Source organism: Equus caballus, chromosome 9 (genome assembly GCF_041296265.1).
Source record: "Equus caballus isolate H_3958 breed thoroughbred chromosome 9, TB-T2T, whole genome shotgun sequence".
NCBI lineage: Eukaryota > Metazoa > Chordata > Mammalia > Perissodactyla > Equidae > Equus > Equus caballus.
The window spans coordinates 23,613,835-23,638,483 of NC_091692.1; the positions used below are offsets into that span (position 1 = coordinate 23,613,835).

Here is a 24,649-nt window from a genome sequence, read left to right on the forward strand (position 1 = left end):
TAGCTTTTATTTTCAATATTAACTGCCAATATTTGAAAGCTATAAGGACATTTGGGAATAGCACTAGAAAAACAGGTAGAAAAATATATATTTAACTTAAAGCGAAAGGGGGGAAAAAGATGCAGTTCTAATAGAAAAGAAGCAGGTGGCCCATTTTTTTTCATGTTTAAGATTTTTTCTTTTAAAGATTTTATTTTTTCTTTTTCTCGCCAAAGCCCCCCGGTACAGAGTTGTCTATTTTTAGTTGTGGGTCCTTCTAGTTGTGGCATGTGAGACGTCACCTCAGCATGGCCTGACGAGCAGTGCCATGTCCGCGCTCAGGATCTGAACTGGCGAGACCCTGGGCCACCGAAGCGGAGAGTGCAAAATTAACCACTCGGCCACGGGGCCGGCCTCTATCTTTAAGATTTTAAACATCTTTTTCTGAAATGCTGAATACCTTTTTCTGTTTCACATGCATTCTATGTAACAGCCTCTGGGCAGATTCTTTTAGGTTCTCCTGCATGGGCAAGACAAACGTAATTATATTTTGGTTGTCAAAAGGGCCAGTTTTCTGGGAATGGCCACAAATTCAAGCCTCAGCCACTTTATGGAACAAGGTGGGATGACACATAGTGAGGAGGACACCATAAAGGCAAACAAGGAAAACTGGTCCCACTGACGACAGCACGTCCTTTCTTTTCTCATGTCCTTTATTACTGAGAGTGAATGACACAGAACAAGCTGTCTCCCCGCCACAGATACAATGCAAAACAAGCCCAGACCGCCGGGGGGTCACCTCCGTCACCACCCGCTCAAAGGACAGCACGTTTGTTTGTAGAACCTCACCAATGATGAGGCTGAACAGGAAAGACGTGCGTAGTTCTACACTAATTTTTCATTTCATTTCTGTTTATTCCCTCTATTTCAGCCCTCTGTGGAAAAATTATTTTCTGTATAAACAAATTCATCAAGTTAACTTATTCAAGGATGGAAATAACTGGTATCACATAACATTTTGCCAAACAAAATTGCCACTGCTGTATTCCAGTGCTTAAACGCAAACTGCTACGGCAATTCAACTCTAGTACTAACACAACCCAAACCCCCTATTACCTTCATCACTACGTATTCAATTTACATAATTATTCTGCGATGCTATTCAGAATTTACATGTAGTTGTATGCATTCTACTTATCTTTGCTTCGGGGACGCTATTTCCCTTCTAGACTTAGCAGAACAATGAGACCAGAGCTCGACAGACTCAATTCATCTGACCAACAGAAACACTGTGGCTCAACAAAATAATGGATTGGTTTGTTAATTTACCTAAAATCTCTATTCAATTACCGTATTCTTGGACAGCCATCCCATCTGACCACCAACGACAGAAAAGCCTCTCAGGAATGTCCTTGCTACACTTCATCATAAACCAGCCAGAGGCCCTACGAGTGGTCAAGTGACCAGAGGCAACAGGTGCCACAAACACTCTCGGTGCCCCTTCAGCATGAGCTCCCAAGTCTCCGGGCCACGTTACATCAGCTCCCTTTTCACTTGCATCTCCATATTCAACACAAGTGTTCCATTCAATTATTTGCACACCACTTGGGGACAAACAACTATCACCATAGGAGGCATCAACTGAGACTATGAATCAAAAGCAACAGAGAAGGGAAAAAAGTATTGGACTTTCTTCCTGGGAGAAAATAATTACACATCATCCTCCTGCCAAAAGCGTGTGACTCTAGTGCAAAGCCATTACTCAGACTCAGCAATGCCAAATGCTCAGTCTGCAGAGAAGGTTCAGGCTGCAGCATGGGCAGCTGAGAGCATGGAGACGAGGCTTGAGCTGAAGGTTGCCCTAGCAGGTAAAGACAGGGTCTGTATCTGTACCAAGAAGGCATGGGGCGCCCAAGACTGGGTGGATTTGATGCCCCAAGTTCCTAATAATTTACAGTTTACTGTTTATGGTTGTTAGAGAAATTTTAGCAAGTTTCATTGTTAAATACAGTATTTTAATGTCTGCCCCTGATGCATTCTACAGGAGGTAGGGAATGCTAAAGAACATTTTTAAAGATAGGGCAAGTTTGATGTAGACTCAGAACTTAAAAGAATATAGTTGGAAATTCATGACAAGATCCAAGATAGTGTGGTGTTTTTTTCTGTTTTTTATCAATTTTTATCATTAGGCGATAGACTCAAAAAATTAAGGTAGAAACTGAAGACAGATATATCTTGAGGCTAAAATTAGTCTTGGTGATGTATTTTCTGAGCTCTAGAAAGCTTTTTTAGAACAGAGACTCTTCCATTTTAAGTTTTAAAAAAAGAATATATTGTTTAAATTTTACTTTGATTTCTTTCTCCTTGGGAGAAGTACGTACCTGTTTCCTCCTACCAAAATACTTAGATTTAGCACAATATCTCGATTTAGGCAAGTACATATTTTTAAAACCCCTCATAAGTCAGACTGAACTTCTAACCATGTCCTCCTTGCTTACATCCCTAAGTAAGCACCTAATAAAATACCTTTTAAATAGATGAAGACAGAATTTACAATGGGTTGTAGGTTTAAAAGAGTTTTTATAAGGAGAAAAAAGGAATGATTTTCAGTTAGGAGACCACACTCTGACATGTCAGAGAATGTTCATAAGTAAATGCAAATATTAAGTCACCTGTAAGATTGAGTCATTGAATATAATTCAGTTATTTTGGGATCATAAAAAGTACTGATGGTAAACATTTTTAAATGACTATGATTCAAATTTTCAAAACACTACAGAAAAACATATTTGGGGTTGTTTAGATATTTTTAGCAGGAAGTTGAAAATCCAAGTTGGTTCTTTCGCTTTGCAGCAGCGTCTCTCTAGTCACAGAAATCATGTCCTCTCTTTGCGTACCTGCACATGCACACACAGAAAAGGCTACAAGCGAAAGGTTTACAGGCCAGCAAGCTCAGAAAGTTCACACTGAGCATGTCAACTGCAGAACTGAGCATGCATGTGTGCACACACGTGTGTGCATATGCACATGAGGGCAGGAGGTGGAGCATGTTTTCTAATGGAGTTTGCAAACAGGTTCAGATTAACCAAGTCTGACCATATTTCCATCTGGAAACTATATTTTCTAACATGAGCCATATTCTGAAAAACAGATTCAGATGTTTGGAACTGGTTCAGAACAGTTGTAAGAAATGTTCAGTACAAATGAAAAAAAATTAGTCTTCAATGTCTTCTCCTCTCAGCTTTTCTTACTGAGTAAATATGCCTTCTGGGAGGCCAGAGAGTTGGTGGGGGAAGTTCGGAGGGGAAATATGGAGTGGAGGAGGCTATTTCCTAGAACCCAAAACTCATGCTATTCTTGCATATCTAATAGATAAGGGCCACTGATTTCTCCCGCAGAGCCCATGGCACTTCAACCCTTCCCCTGGAAGTCTTACTACGCCAAGTGGAGAGAATTAATTCTCCTGTTTCAACTTCTGGGAAACAGGACTGAAAAGCTTAGTGAAATATAGTGACCTGTCTTGCTTCTATAATCCTTCTTCCCCAGTTTCGCATTGTCACAGAAGATGAGGTTGCTGGTCTATGCTTACAAATAATTATGCTGGTAACTTGGTTCTGTTTGTTAAATGACAAATTCTCACAAAAATACAAGAAAGAGGTTTAAAATAATAAATAATTTTTACCTAGTAAGGCTCTAAAATCTACCATCTAAGTCAATGGTTTATAATAACTAAGTCCTAAATTTCAAAATGCATAAAAACCCTAACTTTTTAGTTTGGATATTAGAGAAAGAAGCCCAACAATGATGACAAAAATCCAAGTGCTCCCCCCACCCCCACTTCACGGGCTGTAACTGTGCAGTGCTCACTTCTGTACTGCAGATGTTGGCAGCTGTTTCTGCCCACAGCCTACCTTGACTTCTTGCTGGATTTGGGTTTTGGTGTGGCAGTTTTTGATTTCTTTTCCTTTGGCTCTTTGGGAATCTTGGGGGTTTTCGGGGTCTTGGGTTCCTTGGGCTCTTTCTTCTCCTTGGGTTCTTTCGGTTCCTTCGGATCTTTTTTTGCCTTCGGCCTTTTCTTTTTCTTTTTTTCTTCTTGGGACCCATCCAGTGAGTTCCTATTAAGTTCTTGGTTATCAACCCCACCAGGGAAGTCGTCTTTACCAAAACTTTTACTGGGATCCTCTGCAACAATGTGGTTGTTTTTCTTTTTCTTCTTCTTCTGCTGTGGCTGCTGCTCAATTGACGGCAGGTAATCATCACTCTTCACTAGCTGAGCATTCGGTCCACTAACCTGAGTCATATCCGGCACTGGTTTCTCTAGAAAGGGCTCCGATGGAGAATGCTAAGAGACACAAATAGGAATTGAAATTAGTTTACCATTCTTCGTAGTGAAGAAAGGAACTGAAAGTTAGTGGCTGATGTTTCTGAAACTTACCCTATACTAAAGGTAGCAAAGATTTTACAACTGAATAGTTGGTAAAATATATCATTCTCTCATCCAAAAAAAATATGACTTTAACAAGAAAGCTTTTAAATAAACAGAGTTAAAAAGGACAACTTAGTAATACAGTAAAAAGTTCCACTCAAGAAGGAAAAAATTGTCATTTAGCTGAAGACACTGTCCATTTTCTTAGCAGCCTGTGTAGGAAACAGTGAACGACAGAACAACAGCAAAAGCTAAACCACAAGGAATGAATTTAAGTGGAATTCTTTTCCCCATGAGGGAAGAGGAACTCAAATTAAAGATAGATAATCAAGGCACTTTTAAAAAGAACAAGTACTCAGCATTGTAAGATTGAAGTACTGCGAAAGTTGGGAATCAAAGTGTAAACAAATAAATCTTACACAATACAAGTCATTTCTGATTTAAGTGAGATCAAAACATCAGATTAAAAGCAGATACCAAACTTATTGACTTTGGATTGGTTAAATTTCTTGTACTGATATGAAATGCATATAGTGTTTTAAGATATTAAACCTCCACATTTCCAAATTTCACCAAGGAAGAGAGAAGTCAAATAGTCAAGCTGACATGTCTTGCAGGAGATTTTTGACACTCACTAGGACTATACCCAGAGATGTCTTAAATACAGTAGAGAATACCAACAATTGGGATGGGATGCTGAACGACTGAGCCAGTAACTCAGCCTTGCAGCTCAAGACCCAAACCAGAGCAGGGCTGGCATATCCTCTTCACTAGAAATTATGACGTCTAATGTACCTTTACATTTCAACACAATACCTGAAAATGTTTTATCTGTAAATGTCAATCATTTCTGCCTTTTCACATGCTTCTCCAGACACTTAACAGTAACTATAATATAAACAGCAACAACAATAACAGCTGCTAGCGTTTACTGAACATTCTTATTATGTGCTAGGCATGTGCTAACAACCCTGACACCATTCAATCTGCACTCCAGCCCTAAGAGGTAGGTATGAACACTGATACTCTAAGATGCAGTCAGGTGCCCAGGGAGTTACAGATGGTTAAGTGACAGAACAGAGACTGACATCCTGGCTGATGGCTGCAGAGCCCATGCCCCTCATCACACCACCTCCAAAAGCAGAACAGGCAGGAGAGCCCAGGTCCAGGTCTGCAGAGGACTCAAGAGTAACCCAGAAGCCATGGCTCACCATCAGCAAAGTACTGTAAATTAGATTCCAGCACCGCCAACACTGATTGAGCACCTGCTTCATGCCAGGTGCTCTCAGGACTGCTTCACCTGACTCGCACTACCAAAGTGTGACAATAAGCCCCCATCTTTCTGGAAGAAAGTGAAGTGTGAGGAGGTTGTGGGACCACAGAGGAGGGGACGGAGCTGAGATTTGAATCTAGGTTTCCTAAATCCAGTCCTTTTCTGGCCCTGACCATCTCCTGAAATCTTACACATGGGCATCCTGCTGAGAAAGGCTCCATGGGTTTCATTTGATTTCCAAAGTGTTCAAAAAATCACTGTCTGTACATTCAGTTCTTCATCTGCACTAGTTCAAATACTAGTACTTGTGATAAAGAGCCAAGAAAGAGGCCAGGACTATGAGGTATGAGATAAAAATTCTAGTTCCAGCCCTGCCATTAGCTATATTATCTGGGGAAAGTCATTTTACTCATCCAGGGTTCACTTTCTTCATCTGCAAAATGAAGGGTTTGGGCTACATGATTTCCAAATTCTCTTCCAAAATCCTAGGCTATTAGAAAATCTTAAAATATATATTGGCCTTTCTTAGTGATAGCTGAGAGAGAAAAACCTGCAAGAAGTAAGGATACACAAGAAGAGAGAGAAGCAAGGGCAGAAGTTTGAGGAAGAACACAGGGATGTACATCTTCACGAGCAGGTTTCCACACAGGGACAACACAGTTAACCAAACCCCGAAAAAAGTTTCGCACCCACCCTCTATTTTTCCCTCAAAATTTCTCTTAAAAAATGCCAACAGACTCCACTCACACGTGGAAGATAAAGACATGGACAAAGAGAACAGGTTAGTGGTTACCAGGGGGAAGGGATGAGGAGGTTGGGCACGAAGGGCGAAGGGGCGCACCTATAAGATGACTGACAAATAACACTGTTTAACTGAAATTTCACAATGCTGTAAACTATCACAACCTCAATTTAAAAAAAAAGTCAACAGGCGCTGTCCAAATTATCATTTCCTGAGAATTAATGGGGTCTGATTTAACTGTTTTATTATATTTAAGTTGCTGAATTCAAGTTAATTGTTACATTTTCCTAATGTAGGAAAAAGCTATATCTTTTTATGAGGGACACAGAGATCAAACTTATTTGGGACAAGTTATTTTTCAGGAAATGAAAGAAAAAGGATTTCCTGGAATGGGAAGGAAGGCTACCAGTAAACAATGCTTAAAGCTTAGAACAGTGAATTAATTCCAAGTACGTGCACCTTTCTTTAATCTGCATGGCATTAACTCCAGTCACAAAGTGCCAGGTCCTAATGAGAGATACCTGGCACACGTTTAGGACTTAGAAAAAGCATATAACACGTAATACAAAATGACTGAAAATTTATCTACACACTTTAGCATACAAATCATTTTAGATGCTCCTTTCAGTAATAAATGAAGCCATAAATTAGTATCCCTTAAAAATTTAATCTTCCATAAGAAGAAAAAAAGTAAAGATTAAATACAAAAAAGATATTAATCCTGTTTGATACACAGAATTATGTTTTGCTACTATTTGGAATAGGGTGAAAAAGGTGCTCAGAAATATTATAGTGTTTACCAGACCCACATCTCCTTAAATCTTTTAGAGAAAAGCTGTTTTTGTAAACATTTAACAAAGAACAGATGGCCTGCCTTAATCATGTGGGGGAAAAACCTGGAGCTCACAGTAATACCCTGACAGTCTCCCAGGCCCCGCGTGCCCCCCACCACTCGTGGTACAGTCTCCTCTAATGCTATTTAATTTTACAGCGGACATTTTCCCATCAATTCCCACTGCCTGGCAGGTAATCAATGCCATTAGCATCTGATATTACCATATAGGGCATTCCTAAAACCTCTCATTTATTAGAGCAAACGTGGAGAATGTTAGACACCAAAGGTATTTTGAAATACACCCTATAGGACTTTCTGCTTGACACATTTTCTATCATAATTCCATATGCCTTCTGGATCATTATGGAGTATATAAGGAGTGTGCCACGGACTTTTGGAATTACAAGAGAATGACTGATATTTAAACTATAAATAAAAATGATTCAATGAGTGTACCTTGTCAAAAAAATTACCATAAACTAAAGATAATTGTTTTTATCCTTAACTTCACTGTTCATAACATAAATTAAACAAACACACAAACAAGTTATCTTGTATAAAACAGCAGAGAATAGACAGGATGCAAATTTAACCAAAGGAGAGCTGGGGTGGGGGAAGTAAGGGCAATCTCTGTGTTATCTTTAAGCAAATGCGACCCAAAATGCTCAGGAGCATTCATCAAAAGAAAATGAAAAGTATGTAAAAAGGAACACCATTTATCTGAAGCATGCTTTCCCTCCAACATTCATCAGTATTTTCTGGCTTAAAAAGTTATCTTATTTAATCACATTTTGCCTTAATTATATTATTGAAGCCTCAACCTGTTGGCAATGTCGAGTAATGTAAGCGAGCAACCTAATGAGAAGAGTGTGCAATGTTTCCAATGTGTGTAGTCTCTGCAAAACCAACATTTTGTAACATAAGACATTTATGGGCAAACATTTTATTTTATTGAGTGATACAAACAAGTCTAAAATCAAAATACTTCTTTATAATAAAGAAAAGATACTGCCAACTGGACAAGAGTAACATGGTAACTCTGGGAGACATGCCCTCCCCACAAATTAAGCTCAACAGGCACCTGTGCTCTCGGGGAAAGTAAGATTCTGGTGGAAAAGTGGCAGGCCAACTAAGACACAAGTAACAACAAACACAAGCTTAAAACACACTAAACCAGGATTTAAATGGCCTGTAAAAATACAAATATTAAGTAGTAAGACTGAAAAGTACTACTTGTGTTTTGGTTTTGTAACAGTTTTGGAGACATATCTCTCTTACTGACATTCTTCACTTTTATTTTTCCAGTATTCCCCAGGTTTGTGATCCATCTACACTCTTTTAAAAAGGAATTCAAGTATGACAATTGAAGCTCAATCTTCATTCAGAAGAGTGTACAAGGGGTCAAAGAGCATTTAGCAAAGGTTCAATTAAGTCCTATTCAGATTGTAACAATCTTTTCTTGTCAATGACATTGATAAAAAGAAGATGCATTCAATTTGGTGCCAAATTCATTTATTCATTCAATAAATATTTGAGGATATAATAGTAAAACAAGGCAGCCACAGTACCTGCCAAGAGAGATCAGAGCACCTAATCCAGGCTAACACGAAGGAAGCTTCCTGAAAAAAGTCAGCCAGTCTTGGACTGCTGGGGAGGCAGGTGCTGGCCAGGGGGTCCCTTCCTCAATGGGCCAAGTCTGAACAACAAATCATCCTGACAATGGGTTACAGAGGCATAAAAACACATTACAGGCAAGCTTTTAAAACACTCTTTGTGGGAGAGTAGATCCAGATCAGGAGATATGAGTTTGAATGGTCAATTGAAATAATTTTTAACTTTGATTCTTTGATATAAAATAGTAAGCAAAGAAACATTCTTAAGAAGAGAATCAAGGGCTGAATTATCTTCTGCTTGACTAACATTGCTGCTTGGTACAGTAGTTCCCCCTTGTCCAAAGTTTCACTTTCCACGGTTTCAGTCACCCACAGGCAACTGTGGTCCCAAAACAGTAAATGGAAAATTCCAGAAAAAAACAATTTCTAAGTTTTAAATTGCACACCACTCTTGAGTAGTGTGACGAAGTCTCGCGCTGTCCTGCTCTGTCTCACCAGAGGTGAATCATGCCTCTGTCCAGTGTATCCACAGTGGACGCGGCCTACCCGTTCTCACTTAGTAGCCGTCTCAGTTATTAGATGGGACTGTCGTGGTATCGCAATGCTTGTGTTCAAGTACCCCTTACTTTACTTAATAACAGTCCCCAAAGCACAAGAGAAGTGATGCTGGCATTTCAAATATGCCAAAGAGAAGCTGCAAAGTGCTTCAAGAGAAAAGGTGAAAGTTCTCAACATACGGAAGAAAAAAAATCATACGCTGAGGTTGCTAAGATCTACAGTAACTTTTATGACAGTGTACTAATTGTTCTATTTTATTATTTATTGTTAATTTTTTACTGTGCCTAATTTTTGAATTAAACTTCATCATAGGTATGTATGTATACAAAAAAACAGTATATATAGGGTTCAGTACTATCCTCAGTTTCAGGCATCCACTGGGGGTCTTGGCAGGTGTCCCCCAAGGAGAAGGGGGGACTACTGCATTAGAGTCAGGGCCTCAAGTCCAAGCCTTTTCTATGCCTGTTAGTTTTATTCAGCTCGATCTTAATAATTTTGAGGAAAAATTATTTATTGAATGAATATATTTATGAAGACAAACAAAAATAACGATATCAGGCTTGTTGCTTATACGACTTGAGAAGGCAAAAAGTATAGAACAACATTTTTTAAGTTTAGGATTTTAAAAGGTGTTACATGAAAAGAGGACTTGGGTCACATGAATTTTGAGAATTCAAGGCTAACCAAAGTTAAACAGTATTGTTTACTGCCAAAAGCTCTAAGCCCTTACTGCACTCTGAGGGGGACGGTACACAGTGTGCCCTACAGGTACTTAGCCACAGCATCCTTTTTCCAAGAATCTCTTGAATAAAAATGTTCTTCAAAATATACTCTGGATTATGGATAGTGACAGAGGTAAAGCAGGGCAAATCCATCACCTCTGTGGAGGGGGATGACAGGAGAGAGAGAAAAAGAGAGAGACTGTCTCAAAGCAGTGGTTATCAAATGCTTTAAAAGACAGCGTATGACTATGAACAAATATAATTTTATGTAAAATGCACTGAAAGAGCTTACTGAATTGGCAGTTTCTTTTATGCTCATGTGTAGCAACAAATAGGAATATTAGTATAATCATATAACAGTGACTTACACAATTTGTTATAATATAGCCAAGATAATTACCAAGATAAATAAAATATACTTTGAAATATCATGACATAATTTATGTTAGTGTGTACCTCAGAATTATTAAATTTTAGAGCTGAAGACTTAAAAACAATCATCTGAAGGCATATTTGAACCTGTGGTTTTCTGCTTGTGTTTTAGAATAGATGTGCCATACAAACAAAATCTTAAACAGCTACAAATTAATACAAGCCACTTTCATGGCATCTAAATTATACACATTTTTAACTAGTCGAGTCCAAAATAATGAACCAACTGGTAATGTTAAATTTAATGTTAAACACTTTCACATCAGATATTGAATGCTGACCATCTTCTACATATTCAGAAGTAGAACTATGTCACAGGAACTGTTATACAACATGTTTCATGTGTGAAACACTATTGTGGTGGTGTGGTGTTCCTACAGTCAGTCTGACTAGAACAACACAGCAGTGAAACTCCACCAATGCCAAACCCTTTTCTAAGTGTCTGAGAAATCCTAAGTGGATCCCTGTGGAGGAGAACAGGCATCTGTCCACTGTCCCTCACTCTCTGCCTTTCCCTGTCTCTGTTCTACCCACCTGTCACCCTGGGCTGGGTGCTACCCTGCAGCCATGGGAGGTGCCAGCCAGAAGGTGCAGCTCTGCGGGCTACAGAGCCTGCAAGGCTGCCCCCAGCCTGGCCCCACTCTCGGCAAGGGTGAAGAGGGTGCAGCGAACAGCCCTGGTGTTAGGGAGGCGACACCACCACCTGCACGAAGTCCAGAGGCAACCCTGCGACACAGTACTGAAGGATGTTTTTAAACCACGTATTGTACAGTTAGATGTGCCGTGTGCTCTGCTAAGCATTTTACATACCTTCAAGTCTTTATAATAACCCCATGAGGGTGGTGAGGTGGCTGATATTATTGCCGCATTATAATTGAGGAAACTGAAGATTTAAGATGAACCCACCCAAAGTTATACAGCTAGAAAACGGCAAACCTGGAACCCTAACCCAAGAGATGAAGCTACAGCATCAGTGTGAATGTGATCAGGCACCCAGAGCCATGATCCATGCTGCAGAGGGATGGCAAGGCGTCCTCCAGGCCCAGCTGTGGTCACAGCACAAGCCAGGGGAGCAGCCTGCAGTCTTTCTCCAAAACCAGAAAGGCCTTAGTTCTAAGACCCTAACCCTAATCTACAGCTTTAAATGGCTTTTAATTGAATATAAATCTAGAATTTTTACCTTTGAAGGGTTACAGGAGAACTCTAGTTTAATTCCAAACTAAAGCTGTGACAAATCACTAACTTTTCACTGAAACATAAAAATGTGGGTAAGAACTGGTATTCATATAGTGCTTTGCGGCTAGCAAATGTTATCCAGTTTGACTCAAAATCACCCTTTTTGATAGAAGTAGAATTCAAATCAATCAATCTGCTTTGTTCCAGGAACTGAACTGAGTCTTCCAGAACCAGAAAAAGATAAGCCCACTTCCTGCCCTACCTTGAAAACTCTCCCAAAACCACCTAAAAAGAACAGCTTAGACGATTTTTTCTAATGCGATCTACTCTATTTTAAGGAATCTAACATAGTCAGTCCTTTTCTCCAGTTGGGTAACAGATCAATTCTACTTCTGAGCACCAGATGAAGTAGAAGGCACACATTTAAGGTCCATGTTGTGAAATGATGTGTTTGCGCACGCGCGCACATGCGCGCACGCACACACACACACACACACACACCCCCAGGGCACAGAGCTGAACTGAGGCTAAATTGAACATACTTTTGATGTTTTTCCATAAGTGCCTAGAAAAATTAGCTTGATTGTTTATACAAGACTTGAATGATGCTTTTACACGTATGTGTTAGTTTTCCAAAAAGCACATGCAGGTAATCAGACTGTGTTCCTGATCTGGAGAATCTCCTATTCCTGAAGAACTTTAAGTAGACGGAAGAGAAATGTAGAGAGGCCACGAGAACCCATCACTACTTCTGGGAGGGGAGAAACAGAAACAACCACAAATTTAACACAATTCAAAGCCTATCACAGTAACAGTGAATAACTTCTCCGGTCTCCTGGGCCACCAGCAGATGGGTGGCCCCCTGTAGGCAGCAGGCCCGCCTAGCTATAAACACCACACCCCCATTCTCTTCCAACAGCAGCCTCCCACGAAAAAGCAGGGTCTGCAATGTGGATGTCATCGTGCCTCTGACTTACAATAAGCAAATTAAAATATGAACTCCTTAGAGGAATCTGAGATACAGTCATACTTTCACCCTTCTGTTCTGAATTTCTTAGTTCCTTAAGGCAGTAAATCATCAAGTGCTATCTTTTACCAGACATTACTTTCTAGAAGTAAAAACAGACAAGATAATGAATACACTCAGGAGCCTCAACAAAGTCATTTTTATTCTCTCCTTCTCTCTTTTTTCTTTCTTTTCTTCACCACATAAGGTTGCATATGGTGCCATTCCCTTAGTAGGCTCCACTCAAGAAAGAGCAGCGAATGAGAATCTATAGAACCAATTCCCAGCTCACAGGCATTTGTCTGGCTTACTTCAAGTTAGCTCTAAGGTTCATATCGCTCTCAAGGGGTGTCTGGACGCTTGAATTTGGCAGCAGACATCCAGACCTGAAGCTACCCAGCTTACCAGGGAACAAACTCAGCAAAACACGAGACAGCAGTGCTTCCAGGCCAGTCAAAATGTTTCACATAAATAGATCCTATTCAAAGACACTAAAGACAAAGACCAAATTTACATACTAAAAATAACTTAGCTCAATTCAACCATTTTTTACCGTACACTTACACTGTATTTGCTATCACTAGCACACCTAAGAGCAAATCTGATTCTTCAGTTGGGAAGGTACAACGCATGGAGTCTGGCTCTGGAAAAGCAATTGATACCAAGTTTGCATTTAGGTTTCCACTATTTTAAAAAGGTCAACATTAAAAGTAAGTTACAATGCCATTCCTATGAATTTAAAAGTCAAACTTCGATAGACTGAAAAGAAGCTGTGCCTTTAACACTGAACAGTCCCAGGGGGTTGTGTAGAAATGGAAATAGAACAATCTTTGAGGGGGAAAAAAATTCATTTATAAGGAGCTTAGTGATAAAGCTAATTTACACACTCTAGGCAAGTTCTCCAGGACTCGGCAACCCTGAGTCCAGCAAATTTAGTTAGCAATAAGTGCTTATTGATGGACTACTTTGGTCCTATAAAGACTCATTCACGTCTTATAGGAAGCAGAAATCTGAGATGGCCCCATGATCTGTGCCTCCTTCCTGACTGTGGGGTACCTGTGACTTCTAGCCAACGGAACATGGCAAAAGTGAAAGGGTTTCACGAGTGTGAGGTCCTAAGTCAGTTGGTTTTAAGTTACTCAAAGGGGAGATTTTCCTGGGTGGGCCTGACTTAATCAAGGGGACTTGCAGAGAGGGTGTGGGCCCTTCTCAAGGGCCAGAGAGTCTCTCTTTGTTGCTGGCTGTGAGGAAGCAAACGACTGCAGTGGGGAAGCCCCCATGGTAAGGAACTGTGGGTAGACTGCAGGAGCAAAGGGTGGCCCTGAGCAACAGCCAGTGACAACTAAAGCCATGAATCATACAGACCCAAGAAATGAATTCTGTCCACACCCGAATGAACTTGGAAGTAGATTCTTCCCCAGTCCAGACCCCAGATGACAATGCAGTCCTGACACCTGATTGTAGGCTTGCAACACCCTGAGTAGAGGACCCAGCCAGGCTGTGCTCAAACCCTGACTCACAGAAACCAGGACATAAGAAAGGGACGCTGTTTTAAGCCACAAAATCTGGTAATTTGTTACACAGCAATAAACAACTTGCATACCTTAAAATCCTCTGAAACTCTCATCTGAAATTTGTTCAGTCTTTCTTTTCATCCAGGATCTTCCTTTCCATGCTAGACATTTATCCTTCCACATAGACACAGACAGCACAAGAGTATTTCCTCATATGTTCGTAATGCTGCTGCTGCTGCTGGTAACATTGAGCACTTCTGTGCCAAGCACTGTTCCAGGTTCACAATGACCTTATGAAATTATCTCCATTTTATAAACGGGAAAACTAAGGCACACAAAGGTTTATAAATTTTTCCAAAGTCACAAAAAGCTGGTTATAATAAGAGTCAGGATTCAACCCAGCCAACCCCTCAGCAGAGACCACATTCTCAACCATTATGCCTACCAGCTAATTGCTTAGCTCATGCACTCCTCTTGCAGCTTCTACAAAGAGGAGGAAGATGTGCCGACAAAGAAAGCGGGGTGTAAGGCAACAACTGGACGGAAGTGGGACCCATTCAGACAGTGAGACCAGATGAATTAAAGGGTGTGGATGTTACAGGAAAGCTGGAGCCTGACATTGTTAGACAGGGAGAGGATTTTTAAAACAAAATCTTTTCATTTTCACGTAAAAAAAGAAAGAAAGAAAGAAACTGCACTATAAGCAATATTAAAGGTTCCTGATACTTATTTTAAAAGTAAGCTTACTGTACATTAGAAACAGTCAGTTACACTTAAAGGGGATTGTGTCCCCATGACTCCTTCCAGCTGGAATTACACATGAAACAGAAGATACCAAAGCAATTAATATAAACACTGCTGAGGGGTCAAAAAAGAGGGAGGTTCATTCACTGACTAATAACGCAGTAATAAACAAACAGCAATGTTATGCAACTGAGAAAATTATTATAATTGAATCTACACAGCTGGGCAAGAATAGAAGCCTGGTTATGTATATTAGTTCACAATGCTTAGTGTGGGTAGGTTTTAGTTTTAGAACTGTTTCAGATTTGAGTCCCTTTTATAGTCAGATTTTTTTCCTCTTATCTGAATACAACTCCACAATTACAACTGCAGAACAGAAAATAACTTAATGAACTACTCCACCAATTATTTGCTATTCCATTTTTACTACAGAGAAATAAATGTGTACATGGTGGCTAGGAAGTCAAACTTTGTTGAGATGAACTCATTTTAGATCTCTTCTAGAGACATTTTACCTTGTGCACTGCGACATGAATAATGAATGACTGACTCGCTAGCACTCTGGCGGGCAAAGCCCAGAACAAAGTAGCTTTTCACGTTTTAACATTTAGCTCCCACTATGTTCTTGGAGTTTCCTTCACACCTTGGTATTTTCCCCTCTGCAGAAAACAGGCAGAGAAACACCGCCAATTTCCATACTTAAGTTTACAATGATGTGTCACAGAGGGACAAAAGAGTGATTCCTATATTTCCTTTAAATTGTTGAAGTCACAGTACTAGAATCAGAAATATTATTACTTACTCCGGTTCAAGAATGAGCTTGGTAAAAATCCACCATCCTTCTATCAATTAAATGTAGTTAAAATGCAAACCAAAACAAAGTAAGTTTCTTTTTGGAAGATATTCTAGCTAGATGTTACCCTTATTATTACATGAAATTTTTTCTTAATTAAATCACTAAATCAGAACATATTTGCGATTGATGTCAAGTTCTTGCATGCATAAAACCTAACTAACTTCAAACACAAATGGGTGATTAGCTAACCATCAGGGCAGAGATACAGATGTATCTTCAACAGGCACACATTTTACATCAATGATATCTATTTTTATGAGATAAAACTACTAAAGCTTTAATGGTGGCAATTAAAACAGCCAAGAGTTTGAGTAGCTCGATGGCTGAGTCACAGACCTTTTACCCATAATGGGATCCATTATATCCCTGAACTCAGTTTGAGGGAGTAAGAGGAACAGATTTTTAAATATGGTTATAAAACAGCAGCAGCCTCTGAACTGAGCTGTTTTAGCTTAAACGGCTGCGTGATTTACCCTGCGCCTTAACGTCGACACCCTCTCGGGCAGGCTTCTTTACAGTTCTTAGATACTTGTGTTTGTTTGAAAATATGTGAACAATTTGAAAATGCTACAAAGACACTACTATGTAGTGATTTGTATTTAAGTAATTTGTTTCTATTATAATATTTATATCAAAAATTTTATCCATTTTGAAAATGCATAACTTAAGGTGACTCCTGACAAAACATCATCGTTTGTGCCTATTCTCTTTTGACATATGATTTAGGGGGGGACGAATAAGAATGTAATTATTCACAATAAATGGTGTATTTCAGGAATATTTAAATGAATATCAGAAAACAAAGGAGGGGGCTTTTTCAGGATAGTTTAACATTATTATTCAAAAGTATTAGGATAATAAGCTCTGTAGTTGCAACATTTAATAATCATCTAACGTCTAGTCCAACACTAATCACTTCTCTAATTCCAAGAACCTAAAGATGTTTTCTTTAGCTTCTATTCTAGCAAATTCAGAAATGTAAACAGAAATTATCATGGTAATAATCTCACAAATTTTTGTATCTCTTACCATCACCATCCCCAGGACAGCTGGCAAACAGGAAGCAACATGAAGAATAGATTTACCTCCCACCAGGAAGGACCAGACTAACAGGGAGGGGAGGCAGCCACAGAGCAGCCTTGGCCCAGTGGTACCAAGGCAGCCCAGGTCTCCAACTCTTAAGAGTTCTGTGGGTCTGCGGCTCCCAATGAGTACACTAGCATTAGATGGAGAGCACCAGACACTCACTTGGATATATTCCTCTAGGTGCTGACAGCTCTTTTTAGATAAGCTGTCAAATGGAAGAAGAGGACAATGGACTAAAGCATTCACTATTAGGGTTGGTTCCAACCATTTACTCTGTAGGAGCTTTAACAATCAAGTGGGAAGACAATCATCTCAAGATGCCTCAACTTCCTCAGTGGTAAGATAAGGAAGTTGGATGAGCTGATCTCCAAACGCCCTTTTAACTCTAAGACTCTAAGTCTCTATTGTTAAAATCTGGCTTCATTTGTCTCCAGGTATTTTTTTTGACTTCTCCTTTGATTTCTTCACTGATTCAATGGTTATTCAGGAACATGTTGTTTAATAACATACCAACTCATGGGATGCAGCAAAAGTGGTTGTAAGAGGAAAATTAATAGCAATACAGGCCCAACCCAACAAACAAGAAAAATCTCAAGTAAGCAACCTTAAACTACACATAACAGAACTAGAAAAAGAAGGCCAAAGCCCAAAGTCAGCAGAAAGAGGGAAATAATAAAAATCAGAGCAGAAATAAATGAAATAGAGACTAAAAAGAAGTAGAAAGGATCAATGAAACCAAGAGCTGCTTCTTTGAGAAGATAAACAAACTGACAAACCCTTAGCCAGACACACTAAGAAAAAAAGAGAGAAGGCTCACATAAATACAACTAGAAATGAAAGAGGAGAAATTACAATGGATACTGCAGAAATACAAAGGATTAAAAGAGAATAGTATGGGGGCTGGCCTGGTGGCACAGCAGTGAAGTTCACACGTTCCACTTCGGTGACCCAGGGTTCGCCAGTTCAGATCCCGGATGGGGACCTATGCACTGCTTGTCAAGCCATGCTGTGGGAGGCATCCCACATATAAAGTAGAGGAAGATGGGCACAGATGTTAGCTCAGGGCCAGTCTTCCTCAGCAAAAAAGAGGAGGATTGGCAGCAGATGTTAGCTCAGGGCTAATCTTCCTCCCCCACCCCACCCCCGAAAAAAAGAGAATACTATGAAAACCTATGTGCCAACAAATTGGATAACCCAGAAGAAATGGATAAATTCTTAGACTCATACAAGCTCCCAAAACTGAACGAAGAAGAAATAGAGAATCTAAATAGACCAATCACAAGAAATTGAAACAGTAATCAAAAACCTCCGAAAAACTAAAAGTGCAGAACCTCTGGAGAATTCTACCAAACATTCAAAGAAGATTTTTAATATATATCCTTCTCAAGCTATTTCAAAAAATTGAAGAAGACAGAAAGCTTCCTAACTCATTCTATGAGGCCAGTATCACCCTGATACCAAAACCAGACAAGGACAGCACAAAGAAGGAAAACTACAGGCCAGTATCGTTGATGCACATAGATGCAAAAATCCTCAATAAAATATTGACAAACCGAATACAGCAATACATTAAAAGGACCACATACCCTGATCAAGTGGGATGCACGGAGAGTTCAACATCTGCAAATCAATGTGATACACTGCATCAACAAAATGAGGAATAAAAATTACATGATCATCTCAATAGATGCAGAGAAAGCACTTGACAAGATTCAACATCCATTTATGAAAAGAGGTCTCAATAAAACGGGTATAGAAGGAAAGTACCTCAACATAACAAAGGGCATATATGACAAACCCACAGCCAACATCCTACCTAATGGTGAAAAACTGAAAGCCATCCCTCTGAGAACACAAACAAGACAAGGGTGCCCACTCTCACCACTCCTATTCAACATAGAACTGGAGGTTTTGGCCAGAGCAATTACACAAGAAAAAGAAATAAAAGGTATCCAAATTGGAAAGGAAGAACAGAAACTCTCGCTGTTTGTGGACGACATGATTCTATATATAGAAAACCCTAAAGAATCCACCAGAAAACTATTAGAAATAATGAACTGCAGCAAAGTTGCAGGGTACAAAACCAATTTACAAAAATCAGTTGCATTTCTATAGAATAATAACAAAGTAGCAGAAAAGAGAAATCAAGAACACAATTCCATTTACAATCGCAACAAAAAGAGTAAAACATCTAGGAATAAACTTAACTGAGACCTATACACTGAAAACTATAAGACATTATTGAAGGAAATCAAAGACATAAAGAAATGGAAAGATATTATATGCTCATGGATTGGAAGAATAAACATAGTTAAAATGTCCATACTACCAAAAGCAACTACAGATTTAATGCAATCCCCATCAGAATCCTAATGATATTCTTCATGGAAACAGAATAAAGAATCCTAAAATTTAAATGCAACAACAAAAGACCCCAAAGAGCCAAAGCAATTCCCAGAAAAAAGAACAAAGCTGGAGGCATCACAATCCCTGACTTCAAAATATACTACAAAGCTATAGTAATCAAAACAGCACGGTACTTCCTGGCAGAAAAACAGACACAGAAATCAATGGAACAGAACTGAAAGCCCAGAAATAAAATCACACATCTATGGACAGCTAATCTTCGACAAAGGAGCCAAGAACATACAACAGAGAAAGGAAAGTCTCTTCAACAAATGGTGTTGAGAAAACTGGACAGTCACATGCAAAAGAACGAAAGTAGACCCTTATCTTACACCATATACAAAAAATTAACTCAAAATGGATTAGAGACTTGAATATAAGAACTGCAACCATAAAAGTCCTAGAAGAAAATATAGGTAGTAAACTGACATCAGTCTTAGCAGCATCTTTTCGAATACCATGTCTACTCAGGCAAGGGAAACAAAAGAAAAAATAAATGGGACTACGTCAGACTAAAAAGCTTCTGCAAGGCAAAGGAAAACATGAACAAAACGAAAAGACAACCTACCAACTGGGAGACATCATTTGCAAATCATATATCCAACAAGCGGTTAATTTCCAAAATATAAAAAGAACTCATAAAACTCAACAACAAAAAAGCAATCTGATCAAAAAATCGGCTGAGGATACAACATTTTTCCAAAAAGACGGCCAACAGGCATATGAAAAGATGTTCAACATCACTAGTTATGAGGGAAATGCAAATCAAAACTACAATGACATATCACCTTATACCTGTCAGAATGGCTGTAATTATCAAGATAAAAAATAACAAATGATGGAGAAGATGTGGAGAAAAGGGAACCCTCATATACTGCTGGTGGAAAGGCAAACTGATGCAACCACTACAGAAAACAAGATGGAGATTTCTCAAAAAATTAAAGATAGAAATACCATGTGATTCAGTTATCCCAGAAAGGGGTAAAGGGGCACATATGTATGGTGATGGATAAAAATTAGACTACTGCTGGAGCTCGATGCAGTCTACACAGAAACTGATATATAATAATGTACATCTGAAATTACACATTATAAACCAATATGACCTCAGTCAAATAACTGACAAAGTAAATATAAAAATAGAAAAAAAAATCTGGCTTCAGTCCTCCTCAAATGTTAACTACCCCACACAATTAATAGAAATGAGCGCTTGTAAGGTGGAGTGGGGAAGTACTTGAGAGAGAAGTATTAAGGAAATTTCTCAGATAAACACAAAAAAATAAAACTGACTTGAAAACCTACAATAGAGAGCCCCAAATTAAATAAGATATACCAGAATTAGAAATCTAAATAAAATCTTAAAATACACAATTTACTTTCCCCATTAAAAACAGGAGCACTTTCAGAACAGCAGTCCAAAGGCACATCATCTCATTTCGCAGATACATAACTATCATCTACTAGATTTTCTCACAGTAAGTTCAGTCTCTGCTCAAAAGGATGTGTCATACTATTTACTCAACATCTTAGGATGCACACAATAATAATGCTTAGGTATACAAAATTCATTCATGTCTGTGAGCCTCTGAAGTTGCAGATCCATACCAAATAGATGACAGCGAGGTGAGGGGGTAGGGGGAAGAACAAAGGAAAGGCAAGAAGAACAGAAAACAGAAGTCATTCAGCACGAGCCCCAGGACCATGAGAAATCACACACGAGACCCACTGGACAGGGAACTGTCTCAGCCAGAAGAGGTCTGCTGAGACTTCTCGAGTGGGGCAGTGTTGAACTCAGGGAGGCGAGGACAGAGAATCTTCAGGAGACCCAAGTTCCTCCCGGCACAGCTGAGAGCGAGGGCTGCAGTGCAGAGACACTCACCACACTCACCAGCACAGTGCGATGAGCTTCGGTGCCGAGGAGCACCAGCCACAGCAGACCCTTCACTGGCTTCAAATCACCCCACAAATGACACCCTTGTAGCAACACTCTTTAAGACAGCAATTTAAAACAAGTCTACCCCACGGAATGGTTTAAATAGCGATATCCTCCAAATTTATCTACCAACTTACTCTTGGATTTGCCTCCTGCCTCTCCACAGTTCTCTCCACCTACAATGCCACTTCCATCCTCATTGTGTTTCAAATATTCGAGACTTTCTTGACGTCCACTTCTTCCCCTAGCTCTTGACACCTTTTTTTGCTCCACTTTAGAGCAGAATGCTTGAAAGAGTGACAATATTTGCTCTCTTTCTCCTCCTCCCATTCACTCTGGAATCTGTTCTATCCAACCACACCAATAGTCTACAAAAATGGCTGTCCTTAAGCCCACCTGTATGGCCGCCTCTCTCCCTCTCGCTGCTCCTGACTTATCAACATGATCTGACACAGCTGGGCACGCCTTGCTTCTTCAAGTGGCCTCCAGGACAACTCCCTCTCCTGCCTTGCAGACTCTTTGCTGGTTCCTCATCAACTTCTCGACCTATAACTTCTGAGGTGCTCCAAGCCTTCCTGTTTGGATCTCAGCTCTATGCTTCCTCCCTCAGCGAGTATCACGGCTCTAAATACTACCTACCTACAGGCTGGTGGATCCCAAAGTTCCTTCTCAAGCCCAGACCACACTCTTGAACTCGATACTTCTCTAGCCAGCTGTCACTTGATATATCCATTTGGATGTCCCAATAGGCATCTTAATGCATTCTAAAATGAATTCTTGATTTCTCCACCAAACACCATCTATATAAATTGTTACTCCACCAGCAGGAGAAGCCAAAAACATGGAGTCATCCCTACCTTTGCATTTAGTCTCACATGCCACCTTCAATCCAATCTGTAAATCCTGCTGGCTCCTCCTTCACTATAGATAGGAAATACCCTCTGAGGACCTCTCCCACTACTATGCTGGTCCAAGCACCGTAAGACCTTGCCTGGACTACTGCCACAACCCCTATGACTGATCCTTGATTTCCATCCTTGCCTTCCACCCCAGTCTAAATGATCCTTTAAAAATGTAAATCAGATCATGTCATATCTCTATTCAAATACCTCCAGTACGTTCTCACTTCATTTATAGTAAAATATAAAGTCCTCACCATGGCCTAGAAGGCCTTAAATGATCCAGACTCCTACCACCTCCCTAATTTCATCTACAAATCTCCCCCTTGCTCTTTTCCACTCCAACCACAGTGATTCCTGCTTATTGCCAAACAACAAAGGGCAAAGGCCCTTCTACCTCAGGGCCTTTGCACAGGCTGCCTCTGCCCTTAGAGTTTTTCACCCAAATACCTCCAGGGCTGCCTCCCTTGCTTCCTTCAAGAAGGCTTAGGCAGCAACAGATTAAAGCAAATGTGACAAAATGCTAACAATTGATGATTTGGGGTGAAGGATAAACAGGTGTTCATTGCATTATTCCACTTTTCTGTAGATTCAAAAATCAAAGTTGGAGGCGGAAAACCTCTTTGCTACCACAGCATTATTCTCTTTTGTACCCTGTCTCTGACCAGTCTTCCCTCATCCGCCCCTTTCTGACTCTCTTCCTCTATGTCCTCCCCTAGGTTTTGGTGTTCCTCAGGACTCCATCCTCCGCATGACGTAGTCCAGCAGACCCAGATGCTTGTTTCCACCTGAGGTGGGATATTTCTCCCGGCACCTTAGGGTCAGCAGCCCCAACGTCAAATCTCCTTCCTGCACTAGCAACCTTGCTTTCCCATCTTGTTTCACGTCACTGCGATTCCCAGTCACCCAACCTTGTTTCTTCCTCCCCCTAACTGGCCACATCCGACTGGTGGTTAAGACTGCTTCTCTAGTGCAGGCCTGTGCCAAAGGGCTTCTCTGCTGGCCCTCCTACCACTGGGCTCGCCTTCTTCAGGCTACTTCCTATATCGTAGCAAAGAGATCATTCTAAAACGCACATCGCCTGTGCTGCTTTCCTTCGCACGATCTGTCAATGCTTCCTCACCAACTACACTGAAAACTGAGGCTCCCGGCGTGGCTGCTCCGGGTCTTCCCGGGCCTACCGTGCCAGCCGTCCGTCCTCCTGCCTCTCTCCACCACACACGCTGGCCCACAGCCTAAGGACCGCAGTCACATAAAGGCGCTTTGCTCTTTCCCAACTCAGTGTCTGTGGACATGTCACTCCTCCTGCCTGGAATGTCCCCTCCTACTCTCTCCTCCCAGTTAAACCCTACTCAATCTTCAAACTCAGTTACAACGGAACCTCTTCCTGAGGCCTTCCCTGATTGCTCCAGGCAGAATCACATACGCTCACAAGGACAGGTAACATTTACCACACTGCTCGACTGTTTATTATTAGATCCTTCTAGTCCCCTGGTCCATGAGGCCCTAGGAGGACAGCTGCACATCAGACTCCTGTTTATATATATACTGGAGTATAATTATACAGGAATATGTATATTTGTGTGCGTGTGAATCTCCAACACCTAAAGCAGGGACTATACATACTGTGGGCTTAGTAGTCATTGGTCAAACATGAGAATTTCCCCAAGCTTCCTTCAAATGTTACCGGGCATGTCACATTTCCACCCTATGTCCTGCTCACACCTGTCCTCTCTGGGCACGCCTGCTGCCTCATTCACGTACACCTTGCAGCAGCTGCACCTCCCAGGGGCCCAGAAGAGGGCCTTAAACCATTGCGGAACTAATGAACGCATAAGTAAACGAACGCACATTTTGCTGACTGGTCCAAGGCAAGGGTGAAACATCTGCCAGCCTTCCCAACGACCATGTTCTGCATTGTGCCCGCACAAATTTCCCCTTCATCACCCCTTTTCCCTGACTCAGGTATCGCCTGTCTACCTGGCCCTGCAAATAATTAAGTTGCATGTCTCCTCCCATACAAGCCCTCACTTTTCACTGCAGTTACATCACTATAACTGGGATTTTTTTAAGGGGAGAATAGCTCATATTTATACCTTCACAACCTCACAAAGTGACAGGCACACTGTAAATACTCAACAATGTTGACTGGGGGCCGGCCTGGTGGTTAAATTCGTGCGTTCCGCTTTAGCGGCCTGGGGTTCACCGGTTCAGATCCTGGGTGCGGACCTGGCACCGCCTGGCAAGCCATGCTGTGGCAGGCACCCCACATAAAAAGTAGAGGAAGATGGGCACAGATGTTAGCTCAGGACCAATCTTCCTCAGCAAAAAGAGGAGGATTGGCAGTGGATGTTAGCTCAGAGCTGATCTTCCTCAAAAAAATAAAAAAACAAAATGTTGATAGATGGATGGATGAATGAATGAATGCAAGGATGAGGGCCTCACCTCA

At 40.5% G+C, this 24,649-nt stretch overlaps 1 protein-coding gene across 10 annotated transcripts in view; it reads right to left on the reverse strand.

The window, feature by feature from the left end:
• Window positions 1-24,649, reverse strand: part of CHD7 (chromodomain helicase DNA binding protein 7) — a 182,894-nt gene that overhangs the window by 79,979 nt on the left and 78,266 nt on the right. For all 10 annotated transcript variants that reach the window (XM_070221513.1, XM_023648550.2, XM_023648551.2 and 7 more), the window contains one exon: window positions 3,891-4,321. In XM_070221513.1, coding sequence (XP_070077614.1) covers window positions 3,891-4,321 — 431 coding nt within the window. The remainder of the gene's footprint in view (window positions 1-3,890; window positions 4,322-24,649) is intronic.